The sequence below is a fragment of the Microcebus murinus genome, chromosome 12, assembly GCF_040939455.1.
Source record: "Microcebus murinus isolate Inina chromosome 12, M.murinus_Inina_mat1.0, whole genome shotgun sequence".
NCBI lineage: Eukaryota > Metazoa > Chordata > Mammalia > Primates > Cheirogaleidae > Microcebus > Microcebus murinus.
In genome coordinates, this window is record NC_134115.1 from 72,728,030 (window position 1) to 72,751,522 (window position 23,493).

The 23,493-nt window shown below is 34.4% G+C and overlaps 1 protein-coding gene and 1 non-coding gene across 2 annotated transcripts in view; both read right to left on the minus strand.

Annotated features, from left to right (window-relative positions):
- SHOC1 (shortage in chiasmata 1) overlaps positions 1–23,493 on the minus strand; it is an 81,282-nt gene that overhangs the window by 29,012 nt on the left and 28,777 nt on the right. The window contains exons 9-15 of the mRNA XM_076008431.1: positions 22,139–22,247; positions 19,656–19,658; positions 19,033–19,124; positions 15,891–16,133; positions 10,263–10,679; positions 5,461–5,580; positions 4,330–4,506 (exon numbers count right to left, since the gene is read on the minus strand). Of these exons, the coding sequence (XP_075864546.1) occupies positions 4,330–4,506; positions 5,461–5,580; positions 10,263–10,679; positions 15,891–16,133; positions 19,033–19,124; positions 19,656–19,658; positions 22,139–22,247 (1,161 nt within the window). The remainder of the gene's footprint in view (positions 1–4,329; positions 4,507–5,460; positions 5,581–10,262; positions 10,680–15,890; positions 16,134–19,032; positions 19,125–19,655; positions 19,659–22,138; positions 22,248–23,493) is intronic.
- LOC142874623 (U4 spliceosomal RNA) lies at positions 23,201–23,341 on the minus strand. The gene has a single exon (XR_012922286.1). It is a non-coding gene; the product is annotated as a U4 spliceosomal RNA (small nuclear RNA).

Here is a 23,493-nt window from a genome sequence, read left to right on the forward strand (position 1 = left end):
TATGCTTTTAATATATTGTTAAATTAAATGTGCTTAAATTTTGTTTAGAATTTTTTTATCTATGCTCATGAAAGATGTTGGTCTGTAGTTTTCTGACTTTATGTGGTTTTGGTAGCAGGGTAATATTGGACCCATAGAATGGGTTAAGAAGTATTGCCTTCTCTTCTATTTTCTGGAAGAGTTTGTGTTATTGGTTTTATTTCTACCCTAAATATCTGATAGAATTAGCCACGGTAGCCATCTGGTCCTGGAGTTTTCTTTGTGGAAAGGTTTTAAACTACAAATTCAATTACTTACATAAATATAGGTCTCATAGGTGATATATTTCTTCTTGAATAAGCTTTGGTAACTGTGTCTTTCAAGTAATTTGTCCATTTTACCTACATTGTCAAATTTATTAGCATAAAGTTCTTCACAATATTCTCTTATTATACTTTTAATATCGGTAAAATCTGGAATAATGTCACTTCTATTGTTTCTGATACTGACTATTTGTGTTTTCTTTTTCCTGATCAGTCTGGCTAGTGGTCTATCAATTTTATGGATATTCTCAAAGACCTAGCTTTTCTTTTTAATGATTTTCTATATTGCTTTTCTATTTTACTGATTTCCACTTTGGTCTTTTTTATTTCCTTTCTTCTTTTTACTTTGAGTTTCATTTGCTTTTCTCTTTCTTTTTTCTTAAGGTGAAAGCTGAGGTCACTGATTTGAAATCTTTTTTTCATGGTCTCAGTATAACTGTTAAGTACTATAAATTTCCCCTTTGAGCTGCTTTAGTGACATCCCATAGACTCTGAATATGTTGTGTTTTCATTTTCATTCACTAAGATACTTTCTAATTTCTCTTTTGATTTCTTCTTTGATCCATGGATTATTTAATAGTGTTTTATTTAGCTTACAAATATTTGGGCATTTTCCAACAATCTTTCTGTTATTATATCTACCTTAATTCCATTCTGGTCAGAAAATAGAGTCTGTATGACTTAAATTCTTTTGAATTTATTAAGAATTGTTTTATGGCTCAGAATGTGGTCTATCTTGTAAGTGTTCTGTATATATTTGAGAGGAATATGTATTCTGCTATAGTTAGGTGACATGTTCTTCAAATGTCAATTAGATCAAGTTGGTTAATAGTGTTCTTCCAGTCTACTAGATCCCTGATGACTTTCTTCCCAGTTAGCCTATCAATTATTGAAAGAGGGGTACTGAAATCTGTTACTATAATTGTAGATTTGTCTTTTTCCTTGCAGTTCTATCAGATTTTGCTTCATGCATTTGGAAGCTCTGTTATTAAGTGCAAACATATTTGGGATTCTTATGTCTTCTTGATGAATTGACCACTTTATTATGAAATGACCAGGGATAAAAAAAATCCCTTATTATATTCTTTGCTCTGAAATTGACTTTGTATGGTACCAATATAGCCACTCTACCTTTCTGTTGACTTGTGTTCGCATAGTATATCTTCTTTCATCCTTTTATTTTTGACCTTTATATGTCTTTATATCTTGTAAGCAGCATATAGTTGAGCCTTGTATTTTATCCAGTCTGACAATCTCTGCCTTTTTATTTTATTTAGGCCCTTAATTTAGACATTTATTTAATGTGATTAGGACTTATAATATACATCCTTAACATTTTCACAGTCTACCTTCAAATGATATTATACCACTTCACTTATTATACAAGAACCCTACAATGTATACTTCCATTTCTCCCTTCCAAGTCTTTATGCTATTGTCATGAATTTTGTTTTTATATATGTTATAAACACCACAACACATTACAATTATTTTTGTTTAAACAATCAGTTACCTTTTATAGAGATTTAAATAACAAAAAAAACCTTATTTACTCATGTAGTTTCCATTTCTGGTGGTCTTCATTTCTCTGGGTAGATCCATTTAGCATCATTTTTCTTCTGTCAGTAGGAGGTACTTTAATATTTCTTATAGTGTATATCTTTAACTAATAATTTCTTTCAGCTTTTTTATGTCCAAAAATGTATTTTGCTTTCAGTTTTGAAGTATATTTTTGTCTAGTATAGAAAACGAGGTTGATGGTTTTTTTCTTTCAGTACTTTTAAAATGTTACTCACTGTCTTTTCATGTGCATTATTTATGTCAACAGATCTCATGTCACGTTATCCTTGTTTCCTGTATGTGACATAACATTGTTTTCTCCTCTGGCTACTCCTACAATTTTCTTCTTATAATTGGGTTTGAGCAATTTGATTATGTGCACCTAGTTGTAGCTTTCTTCATGATTCTTGTACTTAGGGTTCATTGAGTTTCTTGTATCTGTGGGTTTGTAGTTTTCATTGAATTTAGAAAGTTTTCAGTCATTATTTCTTCTAATATTTTTTCCATTTACCCTCTTTTAACTTCTTTTTGAGGACTCTAATTACCAGTGTGTTAGGATATTTGTTTGGGTTTTTTTTGAGACAGAGTCTCACTTTCTCACCTGGGCTAGAGTGCCATGGTGTCAGCCTAGCTCACAGCAACCTTAAACTCCTGGGCTCCAGTGATTCTCCTGCCTCAACCTCTTAAGTAACTGGGACTACAGGTGCATGCCATGACGCCTGGCTAATTTTTTCTATTTTTAGTAGAGATGGAGCCTTGCTCTTATTCAGGCTGGTCTCAAACTCCTCACCTCAGGTGATCCTCCCGCCTATCTTGGACTCCCAGAGTGCTAGGATTACAGGCATGAGCCATTGCGCTTGGCCTGGCTATTTAAAGTTGTTCTACAGCCCACTGATGCTCCCTCCCTTCCTTCCTTCCTTCCTTCCTTCCTTCCTTCCTTCCTTCCTTCCTTCCTTCCTTCCTTCCTTCCTTCCTCCCTCCCTCCCTTCCTTCCTCCCTCCCTCCCTTCCTTCTTTTACCAACTAATGCTTTATAGTTTTGTATAGCTAGAGTTTTTATTGCTATGCTTTGAAATTAACTAATCTTTTCTTCTGTAATATTTAATCTGTCATTAACCCCATCCAGTATACTTTTCATTTCATACATTGTAGTTTAGTCTCTAGAAGTTTGATTTGGATCTTTTTTATGTCTCTAACTTTTTGAAAATACAGACAACAATTAATATGTTTCAGTATCCTTCTGTGGTAATTCTAATATCTTTGTCAGTTCCAGGTGTGTTTTGATTGATTATTCTCATTATGGGTTGTGTTTTCCTGCCTTTTTGTATGCCTGGTAATCTGATTGGATGGCAGACATTGTGAATGTTACTTTGCTGAGTGCTAGGTATTGTTGTGCTCATATAAATTCTCTTGAGCTTTCTTATGGGACATAGCTAAATTTCTTGGAAGTAGTTTCATCCTTTGGGTCTTGCTTTGAGATTTGTTAGGCAGGTCCAGAGCACTGCTAAGCTTAAGGATAATTATTCTCCACTACTGAGGAAACATTTTTTCTGAGTACTCTACTTAATCCTCTATGAATTATGAGTTTTTCTAGTCCACCTGGTGGCAGCAGACAATATTCCCTGCCATGTGTGAATGCAGCAAACCAGTCCCTCTAATTCTTTCATATGTTTTTTTTTTCCCACACGTCAGTTAGTTTTCTCATATATATTCCTTGATCAATACTCTGCTGAATACTTGAGGGAGATCCTCTACACAACTCTAGGACTGTCTGGGTGAAACTCTCTGCTTTCTAATGTTCTCTTCTTGAACTCTATCTATCTTGGTTTCCCTGGACTCTCAGCTCTGTTTCCTCAACTCAGATTATTCATTGGGCTCTGCCTCAGGTACCTCACCATATGCCATGGCCAGGCAACTCTTTCAAGGCAGTAAGCTAGGGTAATGGTGAGGCTCACTTCACTTATTTCGTAGTTCTCAGAAACTACTCTCCTCATTGCCTGATATCCAGGGTCTTAAAAACTCATTTCATGTATTTCATCTTTGTCTTTTTTGTTGTTATTTCTGGCAGGAGGATAAATCTAGTCCCTGTTACTCCATCTTGGGCCACATGAAAAAGGCTAGAATTAACTTTAATTCATCTAGTTTTTGACCTTTTGGGAGAGGAGACCAAATGCTTCAGATGCTAATAATAATAAAGTTAATTTAGTTTCTGCAATAGTAATCTGTCAAGTGATATATGTCAATTAGGAGCTTCACTGAGAAGCAATGCCAAATTATATCTCTTACCTTTTTCTGCTTACTTAGCTGATCTTTCAGTATTGGTTTGGGTGAGTACCATAAACTGAATTATAGTTATACCTTCATCTATGACTCATTTCTGAATCTTCTATACTCAATTTTTACTAATTTTATATAATAATCTCTACACTTATATCTTTTAAAATAATATGAATTTTATTTGCACTCACCTTGGTGAATAGCATCACTTACTACTTTTTCTTGTTCTTTTAAGAGAAACCTTGTTTGGTCAAAAATAACAATGGCAAATTTCCAATTAGCAGCAGGGAGAGTACAGAGGCAAATAAGCTTTTTTAAGATAGGAGTAGCTGCTGCTTCTAGGAGAGAGTATGCTTGGCACTGGCTATCTGCAAAAATAAAAGCATTAAAGGTGATGATTTTATAAAGATAGTATCCTCTTTTTGATACACCAATTAAACATGTTACTTCATGGAAATCTGAATTTCTATCTAAATTCTTTTCTGAGTTAAAAATTATAGGATTGTATAGAGATTTACTTTAGGATATTTACTCTAAATATAGTAATAAAAACAAATGAACCCAGAGAATTATATAATTTTATGGCCATATTATTTATTAGAAAGGATTTATTCAGTAACAAATTTGACATGGCAAGTATGATGACCCATATAAAGACAATCACATATTTTTTTTCTTTTCCCTCCTCTACTATTAGCTTACAACCTTAAGCCAAACAAATTTGTAACAATGCAAAATTTGTTTCTAGTTTCCACTAAAATATCATTATTTAAAGATTTGCATAATCACTTAGAGATCATAAATAAAATTGAACTAAAAACTGAAAAGATACTTGAGAACCTGTGTCATGTTTCCTTATTGATTTTAATAATGAGCATGAAGTTCTTAAGCAGGCTGTTCCATAGGAGTCAAAGAACATTCTATACAGCAGAACAACAACAACAAATCAATATAGGAATCAATAGCAACTTATTTACATCACCCTGATAGTGGGTAAAAGAACAGAGAGAGCAACTATTAGCAGTTCATTTTCTAGACTGGACAGAAGGGTATAAAGAGTTGCAGTTGTTCTCTGATTAATGTAGGGAAGCAGCAGCAGATTAAATGAAGGAAGAAATAACTCTTAGTGGACTGGGGTAGGGCAATGGGGAAGGGTAGAGAGAGTGAATAGGGCATTCCAGGTCTGGAAATAACTTGAAAAGGGGGAGTGTAATGAATAAATATCTGAAACAAGTGAAGAAAATTTCATGAAAAATGAGGTTTTTCCTAGATATCTAGGAAAGGGCTTTCAGACTAAGTAAATTTAAAAGCATGTGGCATACCTGATGCTTGAATATCAATGACAGTATTTGTTCCCCTTTCCTGATTTGCTTTCTCCAGGATTTTATTAGTACAAACAATAGGACTTTCTTCTTGAAGAGTCAAAGAATATTCTTCTTTATCTTGAAATTTTAATCAAAATATTAATTCGTTCAGAAAAAACTTAATTTGGCTTTACTGTTTGCTTTATTCTAAAATACGATCATTATTGTTAAATTTCTTCAATGAGGCACATTAGTTGAACAAATATTCAGATCAACTAACATTGTGCTAGGTAGGAAGATGAATGGTAAAATGAAAGAACTTTGGCATCAGATCAGTTTTTCAATCTCAGTTCTGACACTAGCCTCAGTTTTGTCATATGTAAAATATGGACTAAAGGACTAAACACCAAGTACAGTTTCTGACACATAAAAGGTACATCCTGTTTTACTTAATTTCTCTATAACTTTCTACATACCCTTCCTTCTGCTACTAATGCTGTCCTTTTCCCCAAGGCTTCCATGTCTCCATCCTTTCTTAACTAGGTCAATTTTTCCTATTCACCTTGCAGCACTCAGGCACCTCCTATAAAAGTCTCATGTAACTGCCCATTCTATGTCCAGGCCAGCAAAGTGCCCCTCTTTTTGTTTTCTCAGCACTCAGTGCATACCTCTTTCCTGGCACACACCACATTGGATTGAAATGATCTATGTGCATGCCTGGCCTACTTTATTACACTGTGAGCTTCTCCAGGTCAGCAACAGCATCATATTTATCTCTAATATATAATTAAGTGCCTGGCATAGAGTGTTCAATAAATGCTAGTTTCCTTTCTTCTTCCCTAGTTATTGTAGAGGATACAAACACACACACACACACACACACACACACACACACACACACACACACACACACAGACTTCCAGTTATTTTAACCAGATAGAAATTTCATCCATTAATAATACAATTATCAGATAATTTTAGAAATGCATTACTATCTTTAAACACATGTTTAAAAATATAATAATGGAGGCCTGGCATGATGGCTCATTCCTGTAATGATGGAATTATAGGAATTCCTGCAATGATGGCTCATTCCTAGCACTCTGGGAGGCCGAGGCGAGCGGATCATTTAAGCTCAGGAGTTCGAGACCAGCCTGAGCAAGAGTAAGATGCTGTCTCTACTAAAATATCAAAAAAAATTAGCTGGAAAACTTAAAATATGTAGAAAAAATTAGCCGGGTATGGTGGCACATGCATGTAGTCCCAGGTACTTGGGAGGCTGAGGCAGAAGGATCACCTGAGCCCAGGAGTTTGAGGTTGCTGTGAGCTAGGCTGAAGCCTTGGAGCTCTAGCCCTAGCAACAGAGCGAGACTCTGTCTCAAAAATAATAATAATAATGGAGTATATCATAAACTGGATTAATGATGTTATTTCAAGGCTTGGGAAACAGGCCTGACAAACCCCTTAAAATGATCCATGCTATTCCAAGAGTTTATTATCCGTATGGTTCAAAGGATATGGTGCATTGGAACTTATGCCCCAACAAGCTGTATGATAACTGGTTTATGGGCTTTTTTTTTATAGCATCCTTACTCCATAGTATTTGAGTATGGAGGCAGCATGGTACAATGGTAGAAAGTGTGGGCTTTGAAGGCAAACAGATCAGACCTAGCCTTGCTGCTGGGCACAAACTGAGAAGTCCTAGGCATATAATTAATATTATTTGATCACATCTATTTGAATTACTTTAATTATAAATAATGTTATAACTTATTAGGCCTCCTCTAAAATTCCAATAATTAATATTATTTGATCACATCTATATATTATCCTATTTTTCATAGTCATAGAAAATATCATTTATTCATGATACTTGTATTGGAGATAGATATGGATATAGGTATAGATTTAGATATAGATATATATTTTTCTAAAAATTTAAAAGTGCATTTGAATTTTTAACAAAAGCCACTATTTGTATACCTTGCTACCTACAACTTGGCCACACAAATGCACACTATTTCTAACTTTTGCTGATCATTGTGCCATTCTTTTTTCTCTTTTAGTTAACAGTCCTAGCTTAGTATTTAAACTTATATTTTAATGTATGCTTAAAAACTTTCTTTGAGGCCGGGCGCTGTGGCTCACGCCTGTAATCCTAGCTCTTGGGAGGCCAAGGCGGGCAGATTGCTCAAGGTCAGGAGTTCAAAAACCAGCCTGAGCAAGAGTGAGACCCCGTCTCTACTATAAATAGAAAGAAATTAATTGGCCAACTGAAATATATATAAAAAAAAATTAGCCGGGCATGGTGGCACATGCCTGTAGTCCCAGCTACTCGGGAGGCTGAGGCAGGAGGATCGCTTGAGCCCAGGAGTTTGAGGTTGCTGTGAGCTAGGCTGACGCCACGGCACTCACTCTAGCCTGGACAACAAACCGAAACTCTGTCTCAAAAAAAAAAACAAAAAAAAAACTTTCTTTGATTGCTTATTACTCTTTCTAACGTTACCAAAGTGTTTCCATTTGAGTTATAATTGTCTTACATTCATTGCTTATAACCACATCAACAGTAGAGTAATATGTCATATCATTTCACATCTGGTAAAAAAAAAATAGGCATTCTAGAATAAGTTTGACATAAGTTACCCTGATGAAATAAATACAAAACATTTATGCAACTTAGAGCATAGTTAGGTCTTATTGTCCTGTATACTATTAATGGACACAAGATCTTCAGTTCTTAATGGTATGATGGTTGTATATACTTTTCCAAAAGATGTGACAGCCTTTTATAGATCTATTTAAAGTTATATTACCGTGTCAGTCAGTACATTTTTCACAATGAAAAAAAATTGATGAAAATGCAGAATAGTATCTAATAATTTCAGAATTTTGTGATCATTTATGTTTTATATGCTCACCTTAAAGTTTGTTTTTACTACATGTAATCATTTGACTACCTTAAAACTTACCTTGCTAGGTGACAATTCTATATGTAACTGAGATCTTTCTAACCAATATTTGTGCTTCTGCATAAAAATGAGCAAAATATAAAAAATTATTCAAATAGATGTGATCAAATAATATTAATTATTGGAATTTTAGAGGAGGCCTAATAAGTTATAACATGTCTTGCCTCTGCATCAACTGTAAAATAAGACAAGAAGCAAAATATGTATTAAAATGTTACCTCTATTATTACTAAAGGCTAGGCTGGATAATAGAGCTTAGTTTGACAGTCAAATGAACTTGCTAACTAAACACTAGAATTAGGCAGAATTACTAACCCAATACTAGGGTATGCTGGACTGGAATAGGATAGAGATTAGGTAGGAGCTAGGGAGTACTGCCCAGGAAAGAAGCATGACATAAAGAAGCCAAGGAGAATGCCTCTTCCTCCTGGGCAGGTTGTTCCCACAAGCTTATGCCCAATTTATTATTTCCATTTATTTTTAATTATAATTCAGGTAATACTTTCCACCCCCTCTGAGGAAAATGTATAACAGGGCAAAGAGGCCAGGAATGTAACACTAATTGAGGAAACATCAGAATTACAGAAGCATTCCCACCTAACACTAGTATTTCTTTCATTGTTCAGTAAATTAGTGGCTAATTATTTTTTACAAGAACACATTCTTTTTATCTTTTCCTCCTATCTTGCTGCTTTCTCTCATTTTCTGATGCCAATATGCTCTATTACAAGCCATCATCACAGGTATGGCAACCAGAAAAGGAAGTCAGTGTTAATTTTGGGGTGGATTTCTTTTTTACACCAAATATTAATAGAATCTGAAAATATCAAATTCTTTAAAATTCTTCTTTTTGTAATATATTTATAAAATAATTTTTTATATTTTGCTCATTTTTATGCAGAAGCACAAATATTGGTTAGAAAGATCTCAGTTACATATAGAATTGTCACCTAGCAAGGTAAGTTTTAAGGTAGTCAAATGATTACATGTAGTAAAAACAAACTTTAAGGTGAGCATATAAAACATAAATGATCACAAAATTCTGAAATTATTAGATACTATTCTGCATTTTCATCAATTTTTTTTCATTGTGAAAAATGTACTGACTGACACGGTAATATAACTTTAAATAGATCTATAAAAGGCTGTCACATCTTTTGGAAAAGTATATACAACCATCATACCATTAAGAACTGAAGATCTTGTGTCCATTAATAGTATACAGGACAATAAGACCTAACTATGCTCTAAGTTGCATAAATGTTTTGTATTTATTTCATCAGGGTAACTTATGTCAAACTTATTCTAGAATGCCTATTTTTTTTTTACCAGATGTGAAATGATATGACATATTACTCTACTGTTGATGTGGTTATAAGCAATGAATGTAAGACAATTATAACTCAAATGGAAACACTTTGGTAACGTTAGAAAGAGTAATAAGCAATCAAAGAAAGTTTTTAAGCATACATTAAAATATAAGTTTAAATACTAAGCTAGGACTGTTAACTAAAAGAGAAAAAAGAATGGCACAATGATCAGCAAAAGTTAGAAATAGTGTGCATTTGTGTGGCCAAGTTGTAGGTAGCAAGGTATACAAATAGTGGCTTTTGTTAAAAATTCAAATGCACTTTTAAATTTTTAGAAAAATATATATCTATATCTAAATCTATACCTATATCCATATCTATCTCCAATACAAGTATCATGAATAAATGATATTTTCTATGACTATGAAAAATAGGATAATTTTACCTAGAGCAGCTTTATTTCTTTGCCTTCTATAATAAATTATACTCTTAGTCCTTTAGCTTTTCATATATATGTCAAAATATTACTAAAATTACCCACCATCATTTTTAGCACTCTCTGTGATTTCAGTCTTTGAGGTGCAAGTCTTGTATTTATTTCTCAACATCATAAAGTCATTCAGAAGATTCAAATCATTCTCCCGTTTTTTACCATGTTCAAAAGATGCTTTTTTAATTCTTGAAGAGGAAGATGATTCAGTAGATGGTACTGTGCAGTCAAGTTCAACATGATCTTTATTTTCTTTCTTTTGGACTACTTCATTAACTTGCTCTTGATCATTCTTTGGTTTTTCTTCTTTTGTGGGTCTTTTAACAGAGATACTTTCATCAGAAAAACACAAATCTAGTACTTCCTCTGTTAGTGATGGACTCTTTTGTGGAAGTGATAAACAATCATTTGTAGATTTCTCATTAGTAAGTATAATAGGTGAGGAACAACTTTTATGTTCTAGTGATGCTGAAAACAGAAAACAAAAAATAACCAAATGATCTCTATGCCTAAACTAGTGTTCCATTAGGGTATTGGGATAACTTTTAGTTGTAGTTTCTTATTAATGTAATTTAATCATTAGGGTTAATTTGTTTATTGCTTTGAAAATCAATTTTTGGCCTGAATAAAACATTAAAAATAAATCTAAGACCTCTTTTCCTACTATAGGATCTGTACCAGATACAGAAGAAATTCCAGAAAAGTCCTATTGCTGATAAGCATATAATGAATTATAGCTTTGGAGGTAACAGTTACTCTATGGGTCAAAGACTTACTTACCAGGTAAGCCACAGACTGGAAGAAAATACTTGCAGTACATATAACTGACAAAGGGCTGTATCCAAAATATATAAAGAACTCTTATAACTCAATATTTAAAAAGCATCCCAATTTAAAAATTGGCAAAAGATTTAAACAATACTTCACATAAGATATGCATATTCTACAACATGGATGAATCTTGAAAAGATGCTAAGTGAAAGAAGCCAGTGACAAAAGGCCATGTTGTATGATTCCATCTTTATAAAATGTCCATAAGAGGCAAATCTATAGAGATAGAGAATAAATCAGTGGTTTCACAGCGGGGTAAAATAGGGAGTGACTAATAATGGGTATAGTATCTTTTTATGGGGTGGTAAAAGTGTTCTAAAGTGGTTTATGGGCCAGGTGCTGTCGCTCACACCTGTAATCCTAGCACTCTGGGAGGCCAAGGTGGGAGGATTGCTTGAGCTCCGGAGTTCGAGACCAACCTGAGCATGAGTGTGACCCTGTCTATACTAAAAATAGAAAAAATTAGCCGGCCTGGTGGTGCATGCCTGTAGTCCCAGCTACTCAGGAGGCTGAGGCAGGACTTTGAGGTTGCTGTGAGCTAGGCTGACGCCATGGCACTCTAGCTGGGGTGATAGAGTGAGACTCTGTCTCAACAAATAAATAAATAAATAAAATAGTTTGTGGTGATGATCACACAACTCTGATTACACAACTAAACACCATTGAATGGTATACATTAAATGGGTCCATCGTATGCCACGTGAATTATATCTCAATAAAACTGTTATAAGCATATCCTGGAGATATTGCCAGTTTGGTTCCAGACCACCACAATAAAGAAAATATTGCAATAAAGTGAGTCACATCAGTTTTTTGGTTTCCCAATGCTTATAAAAGTTACGTTTACACTATACTGTTGTCGATTAAGTGTGCAATAGCATTATGTCTACAATAACAATGTACATACCTTAGTTAAAAATACTTTATTCCCCAAAAAATGCTAACAATCATGTAAGCCTTTAGCGAGTTGTAATCTTTTTGCTGGTGGAGAGTGTTGCCTCGATGTTGATAGCTGCTGATCAGGGTGCTGGTTGTTAAAGGTTGGGGCATCGTGGCAATTTCTTAAAATAACACAACAATGAAGTTTGCTACATTGATGGACTCTTCCTTTCACAAAAGACTTTTCTGTAGCATGTGATCCTGTTTGATAGCATTTTACCCACAGTAGAACTTCTTTCAAAATTGGAGTCAATCCTCTCATACCCTGCCTCTGCTAAGTTTGTGAAATAGTCTTAATCTTTTGTTGTCCTTACAACAATGTTCACAACATCTTCACCAGGAGTAGATTCCATCTCAAGAAACTACTTTCTTTGCTCATCCATAAGAAGCAAATTCTCATCTGTTCAAGTTTTATCATAAAGTCACAGTAATTCAGTCACATTTTCAGGCTCCACTTCAAATTCTAGTTTGCTTGCTATTTCCATCACATCTGTAGTTATTTCATCCACTGAAGTCTTAAACCCCTCAAAGTCATCCATAAGGGTTGGAGTTCTTCCAAACTCCTGTTAATGCTTGATATACTGACCTCCTCCAATGAATCAGAATGTTCTTAATGGCACATAGAATGGTGAATCCTTTCCAGAAGGTTTTTAATTTACTTTGCCCAGATCTAAGACAGGAATCACCATCTATGGCAGCTCTAACCTTATGTAGTATTTTCCTTAAATAATAAGACGTGAAAATTGAAATTCCTCCTTGATCCATGGGCTGCAGAATAGATGTTGTGTTAACAGGCATGAAAACAACATTCATCTCCTTGTCTATCTCCATCGGAGCTCTTGGGTGACCAGGTACATTGACAATGAGCAGTAATATTTTGAAAGTAATCTTTTTTTCTGAGCAGTAAGTTTCAACAATGGGCTTAAAATATTAAGTAAACCACGATGTAAACAGATGTGCTGTCATATAGGCTTTGTTGTTCTATTTGTAAACACAGGCAGAGTATATTTGGCATAATTCCTCAGAATGGTAAATGAGCACTGGCTTCAACTTAAGTCAGCTGATGCAACTTGTTAGGGCCCAGCTGCATTATACCCTAACAAGACAGTCAGCCTGTCCTTTGAAGCTTTAAAGCCAGGTATTGACTTCTCCTCGCTAGCTATAAAAGTCTTAGACGGCATCTTCTTCCAATATAAGGCTATTTCTTCTACATGAAAAATCTGTTGTTTAGTGTAGCTACCTTCATCAATTATCTTAGCTAGATCATCTGAATAACTTGCTGTAGCTTCTACATTAGTACTTGTTGCTTCACCTTGTACTTTTGTTATGGAGATGGCTTCTTTCCTTAAACCTCATGAACCAATCTTTGCTAGCTGCCAACTTTTCTTCTGCACGTTCCTTACCTCTCTCAGCCTTCACAGAGTTCAAGAGAATTAGGGGCTTGCTCTAAATTAGGCTTTAGCTTAGGGGAATGTTGTGGCTGGTTTGATCTTCTAACCAGACCACTAAAACTTTCTCTATGTCAGCAATAAGGCTGTTTTACTTTCTTATTGATTCTGTGTTCACTAGAGTAAAACCTTTAATTTCCTTCAAAAATTTTTCCTTTGCATTCACAACTTGGCTAACAAGAGAACTAGCTTTCAGCCTATCTTGGCTTTTGACATGCCATTCTCACTAAGCTTGATCATTTGTAGCTTTTGATTTAAAGTGAGAGACGTTGGACTCTTCACTTGAACACTTAGAGGCCATTGTAGGGTTATTAACTGGCTTAGTTTCAATATTGTTGTGTCTCCAGAGAATAGGGAGCCCCAAAGAGAGGGACAGTGACAGAGGAACCAGTCAGGTTGGTGGAGCAGTCAGTACATACACATTTATTGATTAAGTTTACTGTCTTATCTGGGGATAGTTTCTGTGCCTCAAAACAATTACAACAGTAATATCAAAGGTCACTAATCACAGATCACCATACGAGATTTGAAAATAATGAAAAAGTCTGAAATACTATAAATTAACAAAATGTGACACAGAGATACAAAGTGAGCCTATGGTGTTGGAAAATGGTGTAGATACACTTATTCTACACAGGGTTGCCACAAACCTTCAATTTGTAAAAAATGCAATATATGTAAAGGAAATTGCAGTAAAAGAGATATGCCTGTATATATATTTTTTTAAAATGAAGAAGATATAAAAATGGCTAATGAGGCCGGGCGTGGTGGCTCACGCCTGTAATCCTAGCTCTCTGGGAGGCCGAGGCGGGCGGATTGCTCGAGGTCAGGAGTTCGAAACCAGCCTGAGTGAGAGCGAGACCCCGTCTCTACTACAAATAGAAAGAAATTGGCCAACTAATTGGCCAACTAATATATATATAGAAAAAATTAGCCGGGCATGGTGGCGCATGCCTGTAGTAGTCCCAGCTACTCGGGAGGCAGGATTGCTTGAGCTCAGCAGTTTGAGGCTGCTGTGAGCTAGGCTGACGACACAGCACTCAGTCTAGCCTGGGCAACAAAGCGAGATTCTGTCTCAAAAAAAAAAAAAAAAAGACAAAATACAGATCATAGGTGTGAAATTCCCCAGATTTTAAATGTTGTTAACTAATTAAAACACCGTATGAGTCAATAATGTGTAGGCTGAATAGGGCCTGAGTGATACCAACTTGGACCCCTGAGATACTCTAGAGATAATCTGGTACGTTTAGCAGGTAAATAAGAACTGTTTATTATTTCACTTTTCTGATTATTTTCTTTTACTATGCTTTTGTTAACCACCCCAACCCTGAAAACTTGGTCATGGGCTCTAGATATAGTTATTGCTTTTTAAACTTCAGAATTATACTAACATCAAGATTCTATTGGATATCAAGATAAATGGTATGTTTTATTTTAGCCTCAAATTAGTTACATATCACAATAAAGACTTTACATATTTTTATAGATTTAATATTTTATCTGGATATTTGAAAACCCCATAAGATCTTCGTTCTTTTCTTTGTCTAGCAACCTGACCTAAACTGGTTTAAAATTCTTAGTCTACCATCTAGGCCTGGGATGGACTGGTATGCATTTGTTTGATATAGTCTATTTGTCTATTTCCTTCCTACCACATCCAAAGCCTTTTATGTCTTCTAAAACACTCCTTGCTGATAACAATTGTCATCCTAATTCCTAATCTTTTTAGACCAGTCTCCCAACATAGATAATAATTTCCAAAAATTCACTTTTAATTATATTTATCACTCTATAATAAACTAAATATAAACTTTCCCAATTTTTAAGATTAAAATTTATTAATTATTGCACAAACTGATTTTAAAACAATATATAAATACTTTAAAAAGGTATATATAATTCATGCTAAGTATGTTCCATTTACTGTGATGGCATAAATAGCAACCAAAATAGCTCAAAGATAGACATTCAAAAGACGTTTTGCCTTCGTAAGTTGTATAAGTAAAAAATGCTAAGTTAGTAAACTTTTAGGTAACAAAGAAAAATTTTCTATTGTTGAGGAGATATTACTAGAACCTTGAATTCTAAGGTTCAGCTCTCAGGTCAAAAAGCAGTTACTACAAAATGCTTAGGCTGAGGTAAACTGAAACTGTGCTAGCAATTTAATCATTTATAAAAGGAAATAAAGTCTTTAATTGAAAATTACTAGAAATTTAAAAATTGAGACCATACAATTTTAGAATAGGACAAGATTATAGAGATCAGCTAGTCAAACTTCATCATTTTTCCAAGGAAGAAAATGGGGCCTAGAGAAGCCCAAAGTCATAAATTCTGGCAGAGCCAGAACCAATATTGAATGATAGAACTTAGTGATTTTCCCAATCATCTAGAGAAAACCAATTACCTAACCATTTCTCACTCTGAAAATGTTCACATGTCATATTTACTATTATATACTTACATTCTAATGGAAGCATTTCTGTAGGCAAAAGTATCTCCATTTCAGTATCATTAGAAGACAGATGATCTTGATGCAAATATGTATTCAGATGTGCCCAAGTTTCTGTCATCATTAAATTTAGTCCTGCCTGTTTCCACCAGTCTGCCTTTATGGGATTAATCCTAAGTCTTTCTTCTTCAATAGAAAATATCTTTTTTAAATCTGTAACTGAATATTGACTGTTGGGCTCTTGAATTCTTGGCACTTAAAAAAAAATAAAAAAACCCAAATAGTCAGAAATAGTCTACAGGGTAACAGAAACATAAAACATAATAAACAGAACCACACTGGAATTTCTTTTTCTTTTTTAATAACCTCTGACTTGCTAGCACTCTCGGCAGGGAGGGGAGGGACAGTCTGGAATGTCTTTATGAAACGTATTTTCACAAGTTAAAAATAAAAGTAAAACTTAAAGTTATATCTGGTATTTTGTTTCAAGATGCTAATATTTGTAAAAGTTCAAGCTAGGATAGCAATAGAAGTTATATAAAGGATTTATTTCAACCTTTGAAGAAATATCAAGAAGTTAAAATTATTCCAGTAGTTAGTAAGAGAAGGAACCCTTATTATTAATTGTTAAATTAATACATTTGATAACATTTTGAAGAAGTAATATAAGATTTATTAAATCAGAAATTCTAATTCACTATCATGAGCCTAAACAAGTGGCTCATTATGATGAATTATGATTTCTGATTTAATATATTTGTTCAAATTTCATGATGACTGTATCATCTTAGTTATCACGGTACACATTTTGCTGCTATATTACTTTTTAGCCTAAATATAAAGGAAAAATCATAAGATAGGGAGGGAAGTAGCACAACTATTATACTTGATATCATTATCTGCATTACAAACATCAACCCCAAATTAGAATTTTTAATATTTTTTTTTTTTTTTTGAGACAGAATCTTGCTCCTTTGCCTGGTAGAATGCCGTGGTGTCAGCTTAGCTCACAGCAACCTCAAACTCCTGGGCTCAAGCAATCCTCCTGCCTCAGCCTCCCAAGTAGCTGGGCCTATACATACGTGGCACTATGCCGGGCTAATTTTTTATATTTTTAGTTGCTCTGCCAAATTTCTTTCTACCTTTTAGTAGAGATGGGGTCTCGCTCTTGCTCAGGCTGGTCTCAAACTTCTGAGCTTAAGCAAGCCTCCTGTCTCGGCCTCCCAGAGTGCTAGGACTACAGGCATAAGCCACCACGCCCAGCCTAATATTTTGAATTTTGAAACCCTAATTTTGGAATGGTGTTTTTTATAATGACAGTAATAATTATGATAAAAATAAGAAACTGACAAGTACTAATATTAACAATAGTAATTAGTAGTTACTAAAAAACATCTGCTAAGTGCTTTCTTTATATGCACTATTCTTAATAAATCCTAAAATAATCCTATGAGGTAAATACAATTTTTAATAGCTTTATTGAAGTATAATTGACAGGCAATAAGTTGCATATATTTAGAATGAAAAAACTGATAAGCTTTGATATGTATACATTCATGAATCCATTACCATAATCAATATAATGAACATATCCATTATCCTCCAAAGTTTCCTCCTGCCTTTCTATACCTCCTTCTAATCCACTCCATTCCCCTACCCCTGTCCCACTGTTTTGCTTCCTGCCACCATAGATTAAACTGCATTTTCTAGAATTTTATAAAAATGAAATCATACCATATGAACTCTTTTGTATCTGGCTTCTTTCATTCAGCATAACTATTCTGAGATCATCCATGTTGTAGGTATCAATAGTTCATTCTTTTTTAAAGATGGAAATTATTATAGAGTCACATGCAGTTATATGAAATATTAAATAATAGAGAGATCTCTTATACACTTGCCTAGTTACCAGTAATGGCAACATTTTGGATAACTATAATATAACATCACCTTAGTATACTGACATTGAAAAAACTCACCAATCTTATTCAGATTTTCTGTTTTACCTGTACTTGTGTGTATGTATTAAATTCTATCCAATTTTTATCACCAATGTGGATTTGTGTATCCCTCATTGCACTCAATATACTGAACAGTTCCAAAACCACAAAGATCCTGCCTATTGCTCTTATATAATCATACCCACCTCCCTCCTGCATCTACCCTCCAGTCACTAGCCCCTAGTACCCACTAATCTGTTCTCTATTTCAAAATTTTGTCATTTCAAAAATGTATAACTAAAAATCTTCTGCGGAGCAAAGGAAACAATCAACAGAGCAGAGAGATAACCTATAGAATGAAAGAAAATACTTGCAAACTATACATCTGATAAGAGATTAATATCCAAAATATATAAAGAACTCAAACAACTTAGCAACAAAAAAAAAATATATAAATGCTCAACAGGTACATGAAGAAGTGCTCAACCAGTCATCAGGGAAATGCAAATCAAAACTACGAGGAGATTATCTCCTCATCCTAGTTAGAATGGCTACTATCAAAAAAATCAAAAGTGTTGGCAAGATGTGAAGAAAAGGGTACACTTACACACTTCTAGTGGGAATGTAAATTAGTACAGCCAATATGGAAAACAAATTGAAAGTTCCTCAAAAACTTAAAAATAGAAATACCATATGATCCAGCAATCCCACTACTGGGTATATATCCAAAGGAAATAAAATCAGTTATGTTGAAGAGACATTTGCATTCCTGTTTATTTCAGCACTAGTAATAATGGCCAAGATATGGAATCAATTTACATGTCCATCAACAGATAATGGATAAACAAAATGTGGTATATATACACAATGAAATGCTATTCAGTTTGTCATTTGAGGCAACATGGATGAACCTAGAGGACATTGTGTTAAGTGAAGTAAGCCAGGCACAGAAAGACAAATACCACATAATCCCACTCATGTGTGGAATCTAAAAAGTCATTCTCATAGAAATAGAGTTTAGAATAATTACCAGAGGAGTGAGAAGGGATGGGGAGTGGGGATGGGAAGAGATTGGTACAAAGTTACAGGTATATAGGAAGAATAAGTTTTGGTGTTCTATTTCTGTGTTAAATGGTCAAAGAAAAATAATATCCCACATTTCTACTGATTGTACCTTTTTTACCTATACTTTCTATTTGGCAATTAATATTTACCTGTAAGCAAAAATTGGTTCAAAGAGCTTCTGCAGCTTTCTAACTGCCACACTATACAATAATTCTTTGCTGATTCTTTAGCAATAAGCACACTACAAAAAAAAGAAGAGTTAAAGTTTGATACATTAATAATATTGAATCTTTTTGTATAATAAAATTTTAAGTATTTTTATTAAAATTTTTTATACTCAAAAGCAAGTGAAAAATTAACTCAATTTTATAAATGTGTAAAATGAAGTAGAGTTTGATAGACCAGAGAACAAATACAGTACTTACTTCCTCCTTCCCTGGGAAGGTTTGGTAATTTGTAAACTTAATGGCTCCTGTTTGCCTGTAAATTACTCCCTCTTCTACCTCCCTCAATGGAACCTGGATGGGGGGGGGAGCTGACTTGGGAGGGTTTTAGCACTTCCCTCCATAAACTGTGCCAGCTCAAATCCTATAAGCCACCAAAAATAAAATACAATCTAAATAAAATTACTGTGCTTATCATGAAAACAGCAGCTTCAACAAAATTTTTATAAAATTGCTATCCCCAAGTCTATTCTATTAATATATAAGAATTCTGGAACCTCCACTGGCTGAGGATCAGAACTATGAAACCAAAGTCCTGTCTGTTCTACTTTCTCTGGAAGTGGCATGGTCCTAAAGTTTAATTTGGGTTCTTCAATTTTGGTGAGTGTGTGAGTGAGTGATGTGTGTCTGTGTGTGTATGATTGTGTGCTTTGGGGTGCTGGGTGGAGAAGGGAAGAAATATGCATGTCATTCAGTGTAAATCACAACTTATCAGTAACTGTGAAGTTTTTAGACTTGGTGGGGGAAAGACCATTAATTTATAAGCCCCTTAAGCTATGTCCAAACCTCCCACTACCCCTGAGTGAGAATTGGTTGTATTCTGTTTCTCTGTCCATATGGAACACATATGAGTATGCTAATTATAAGTACTGCTAGTTAAACTTACAGGCTAGGACAGTAGAAAGCTAGGTTTTATGTCTAAGCCTATAATTTACCTGCATAATCCCAAAATTGGGTCATATGTTAGAAAATTTAATAATCTAGATAATTCTTGAATCTTACCAAGGTCTCTCTGACAACTAGACACCTCAGATTGTAGGCAGTCATTTTAAAGTGAAAGAAAGAAGAAATATTCAGGCAAGCCATGTCCTGTATAGAGAAATATTTTTACTTTTATTGAAGCTTTCTAAAAACATTTCTGAATTTGATATATTCTTTGGCCCTAAAAATATGTTCACAAGTCAGTAGTCATATGGAAATAAAATCTTATGCCATACAGACTTTTCTTTTTAGTCCTGTAAAAGCACAAAATCTTACATGTGGTAGGCACTAAAAACATTTGTTAACTGGGTATTAGTTCCAGCCAAAATGTTGTATTCTGAAATAAAAGTAATTGGGGCCATAAAAATAAGTTAAGGATACAATAACATTACTTCTTATTTTCCCTTATGTTGTTTTTAAATTTTAACACTTTTCCCTCTGTTTTTAGTTTTACAGTTGTGGTATACAGTAGTCCCCCCTTATCTGCAGTTTTAGTTACCCATGGTCAACTGCAGTTCAAAAATATTAAATGAAATATTCCAGAAATCAACAATTCATAAGTTTTAAGCTACACACTGATATGAACAGTATGATGAAATCTTGCATTGTCCTGTTCTGTTCTATCTGGGAATGTGAATCATCCCTTCGTCCAGATGTCTATGTTATCTGGCTTTTAGTCACTTAGTAGCCCTCTTGGTTATCAGATCAACTGTTGTGCTGTCACAGTGCTTGTGTTCAAGGAACCCTTATTTTACCTAATGTTCCCAAGGCACAAAAGTAGTGCTGCTGGCATATTCTTATAATTGTTCTATTTAATTATTAGTTATTGTTGCTTACTCTGCCTAATTTATAAATTAAACTTTATCATGGGTATGTATGTATAAGTAAAAACAGAACACATATGGTTTGATCATATCCACTGTTTTAGGCATCCACCTGGGGTCTTGCAACTTATTCCTCAGAGATGAGGAGTGACTACTGTAAATCCATTTTTAAAATAAGGATTTCTAAGTTTTTATAGTCAGAATCAAATGGAAGTGATTTCTCTTTTGCTGGTGAATATAGTAGTGATGAGACATACTCTCTCGCAACACTAGCCTCCATGGAAAGGGACTCATCTAGTCCCTCACACGAGCTTCCAACAGTGACCTAGGGAATAAACTACCACTCTGCATGGAGATCATCCAGCACTGGCTTGGACTGTGACAATCATAGGGGAATGAGACAACAAAGAACAACTGCATTACAGGCTTTTAGTACATCTGCCCCTCTCCTGCCAGATCAATTTTCCAGAGTAGGTCACAAAAATGCCATCTAGGGACCTCTCCTTCTAAGCAGGAGAGTTCCCAGTAAAGGAGAACAGGTATGCCACAAATCTATTTGCCCTGAGCTGAAAGAAGAGGTTTCAGATGAGAAGAAACCAGCAAAATATCTCTGGAAACATGAAAAAATAATCTAGTTTAACATCCCCAAAATAGGTATCTCAGGAATGAAAAAACAAACACCACATGTACTCTCTAATAATTTGGAACTAATTGATGGGACAATGGGCACAGAGAGAAGTAAAAGCCATTAGAAATCAACAAGTGGGAGGGGGAGGAGTAAAAACCTACCTAACAGGTACAATGAACACTATTCAGGTGATGAACACACTAATAGCCTTGACTTAAGCATTATAAAATCTATCCATGTAATTAATGATAGGTTTTGTACCCCCTTGATATTTGTACCCCCTTAGTATTTTAAAATTTAAAAAAGGGACCCTAATGTAAAAATATCTCCTACTCACATTATAAGGTTCCTCAATTCCCCTCTGAACATAACTAATATTACTTGTTTCTTGTATATCCTTGTAAAGATACACTACACATATAAAACCAAATATGTACATACATATTCATATAAATCCTCAAGTTGCTTACTACAAATACTATACTATCTCTTACATTTTCATAAAGACATCTTGGAAATTGCCTTTCTATGGACATATTTAATTAAAGATTACTTGTTCTGAATTGCAATTTGGGTTCTAGATATAATCTTTACATACATTTTACCAACAGGAGAAGACGGAAATATCTGAAGTCCGATACATAATGAATTCACTGAAGAATGTTGGCTTGTTAGGGGTAGATGAGTTAGTGCCATTTCTAATTCTCCTGGAATATATGAAAATTAAAGTTACATAAACATTGAATAAAATTAAGTATAATTTAAAACTTTTTGTAAGCAACTGTTATGTTTGATCATTCTGTTACAATAAAAGTATTTCAATAAAAATATTTGGGCTACTTGAGAAACAAAGAACATTCTTAAATTTTCACTTATATAAAGAATTACATATATATAACATGGTGTATCAACTACAATAGTGGTGATTTTTAAAAAATACATTGACAGCTAAACTTTACTGAGTTTACTGTACGTAGGATAAATTCTAAGAGCGTTATGTATATTAATGCTTTTAATACTCACAGCTTATGTTGTCAGTACTTAGGAGATAATACTATTTTTTTTTTTTGAGACAGAGTCTCGCTTTGTTTCCCAGGCTAGAGTGAGTGCCATGGCATCAGCCTAGCTCACAGCAACCTCAAACTCCTGGGCTCAAGCGATTCTTCTGCCTCAGCCTCCCGAGTAGCTGGGACTACAGGCATGCGCCACCATGCCCAGCTAATTTTTTCTATATATATTAGTTGGCCAATTAATTTCTTTCTATTTATAGTAGAGACGGGGTCTTGCTCTTGCTCAGGCTGGTTTCGAACTCCTGACCTCAAGCAATCCGCCCGCCTTGGCCTTCCAGAGTGCTAGGATTACAGGCGTGAGCCACCGCGCCCGGCCGAGATAGTACTATTTTTAATTCCATACTAAATATTGGTGATGTTAAGCAAATAGTATTATGGAGAGTAATTCTTCACCTTAATGAGTCTAGACTCTAGAAGGCCTAGCACACCAATACACATAACCTAAACATTTGTACCCTGATAATATGCTGAAATTAAAAAAAAAGAAAGAAAAAAAATAGAAGGCCTAGCACAGAATTATATATTTATAGGGTGGACTTAAAAACTTACTCCTCACTTATTTTTTTTTTTTATTTTTTTTTTTTATCCAGTCCCCGTGGGAACCGTCAAAAATTGCCAATGCCGACTATATTGCAAGTCGTCATGGCGGGGTATTGGGAAAAGTTTTCAATTAGTAATAATCGCGCCTCGGATAAACCTCATTGGCTACGATACTGCCACTGCGCAAAGCTACTCCTCACTTATTGATAAGTAGTCAGTGTGATTTTATGACTTTCATCAACAAAGAAGTAAAGTTCCAAATAGATGATTAACATGATCCAATTATAAATGTAACTAAATGACCATATCATCAATATAGTTAAGAAGCAACACAATTTGCCAT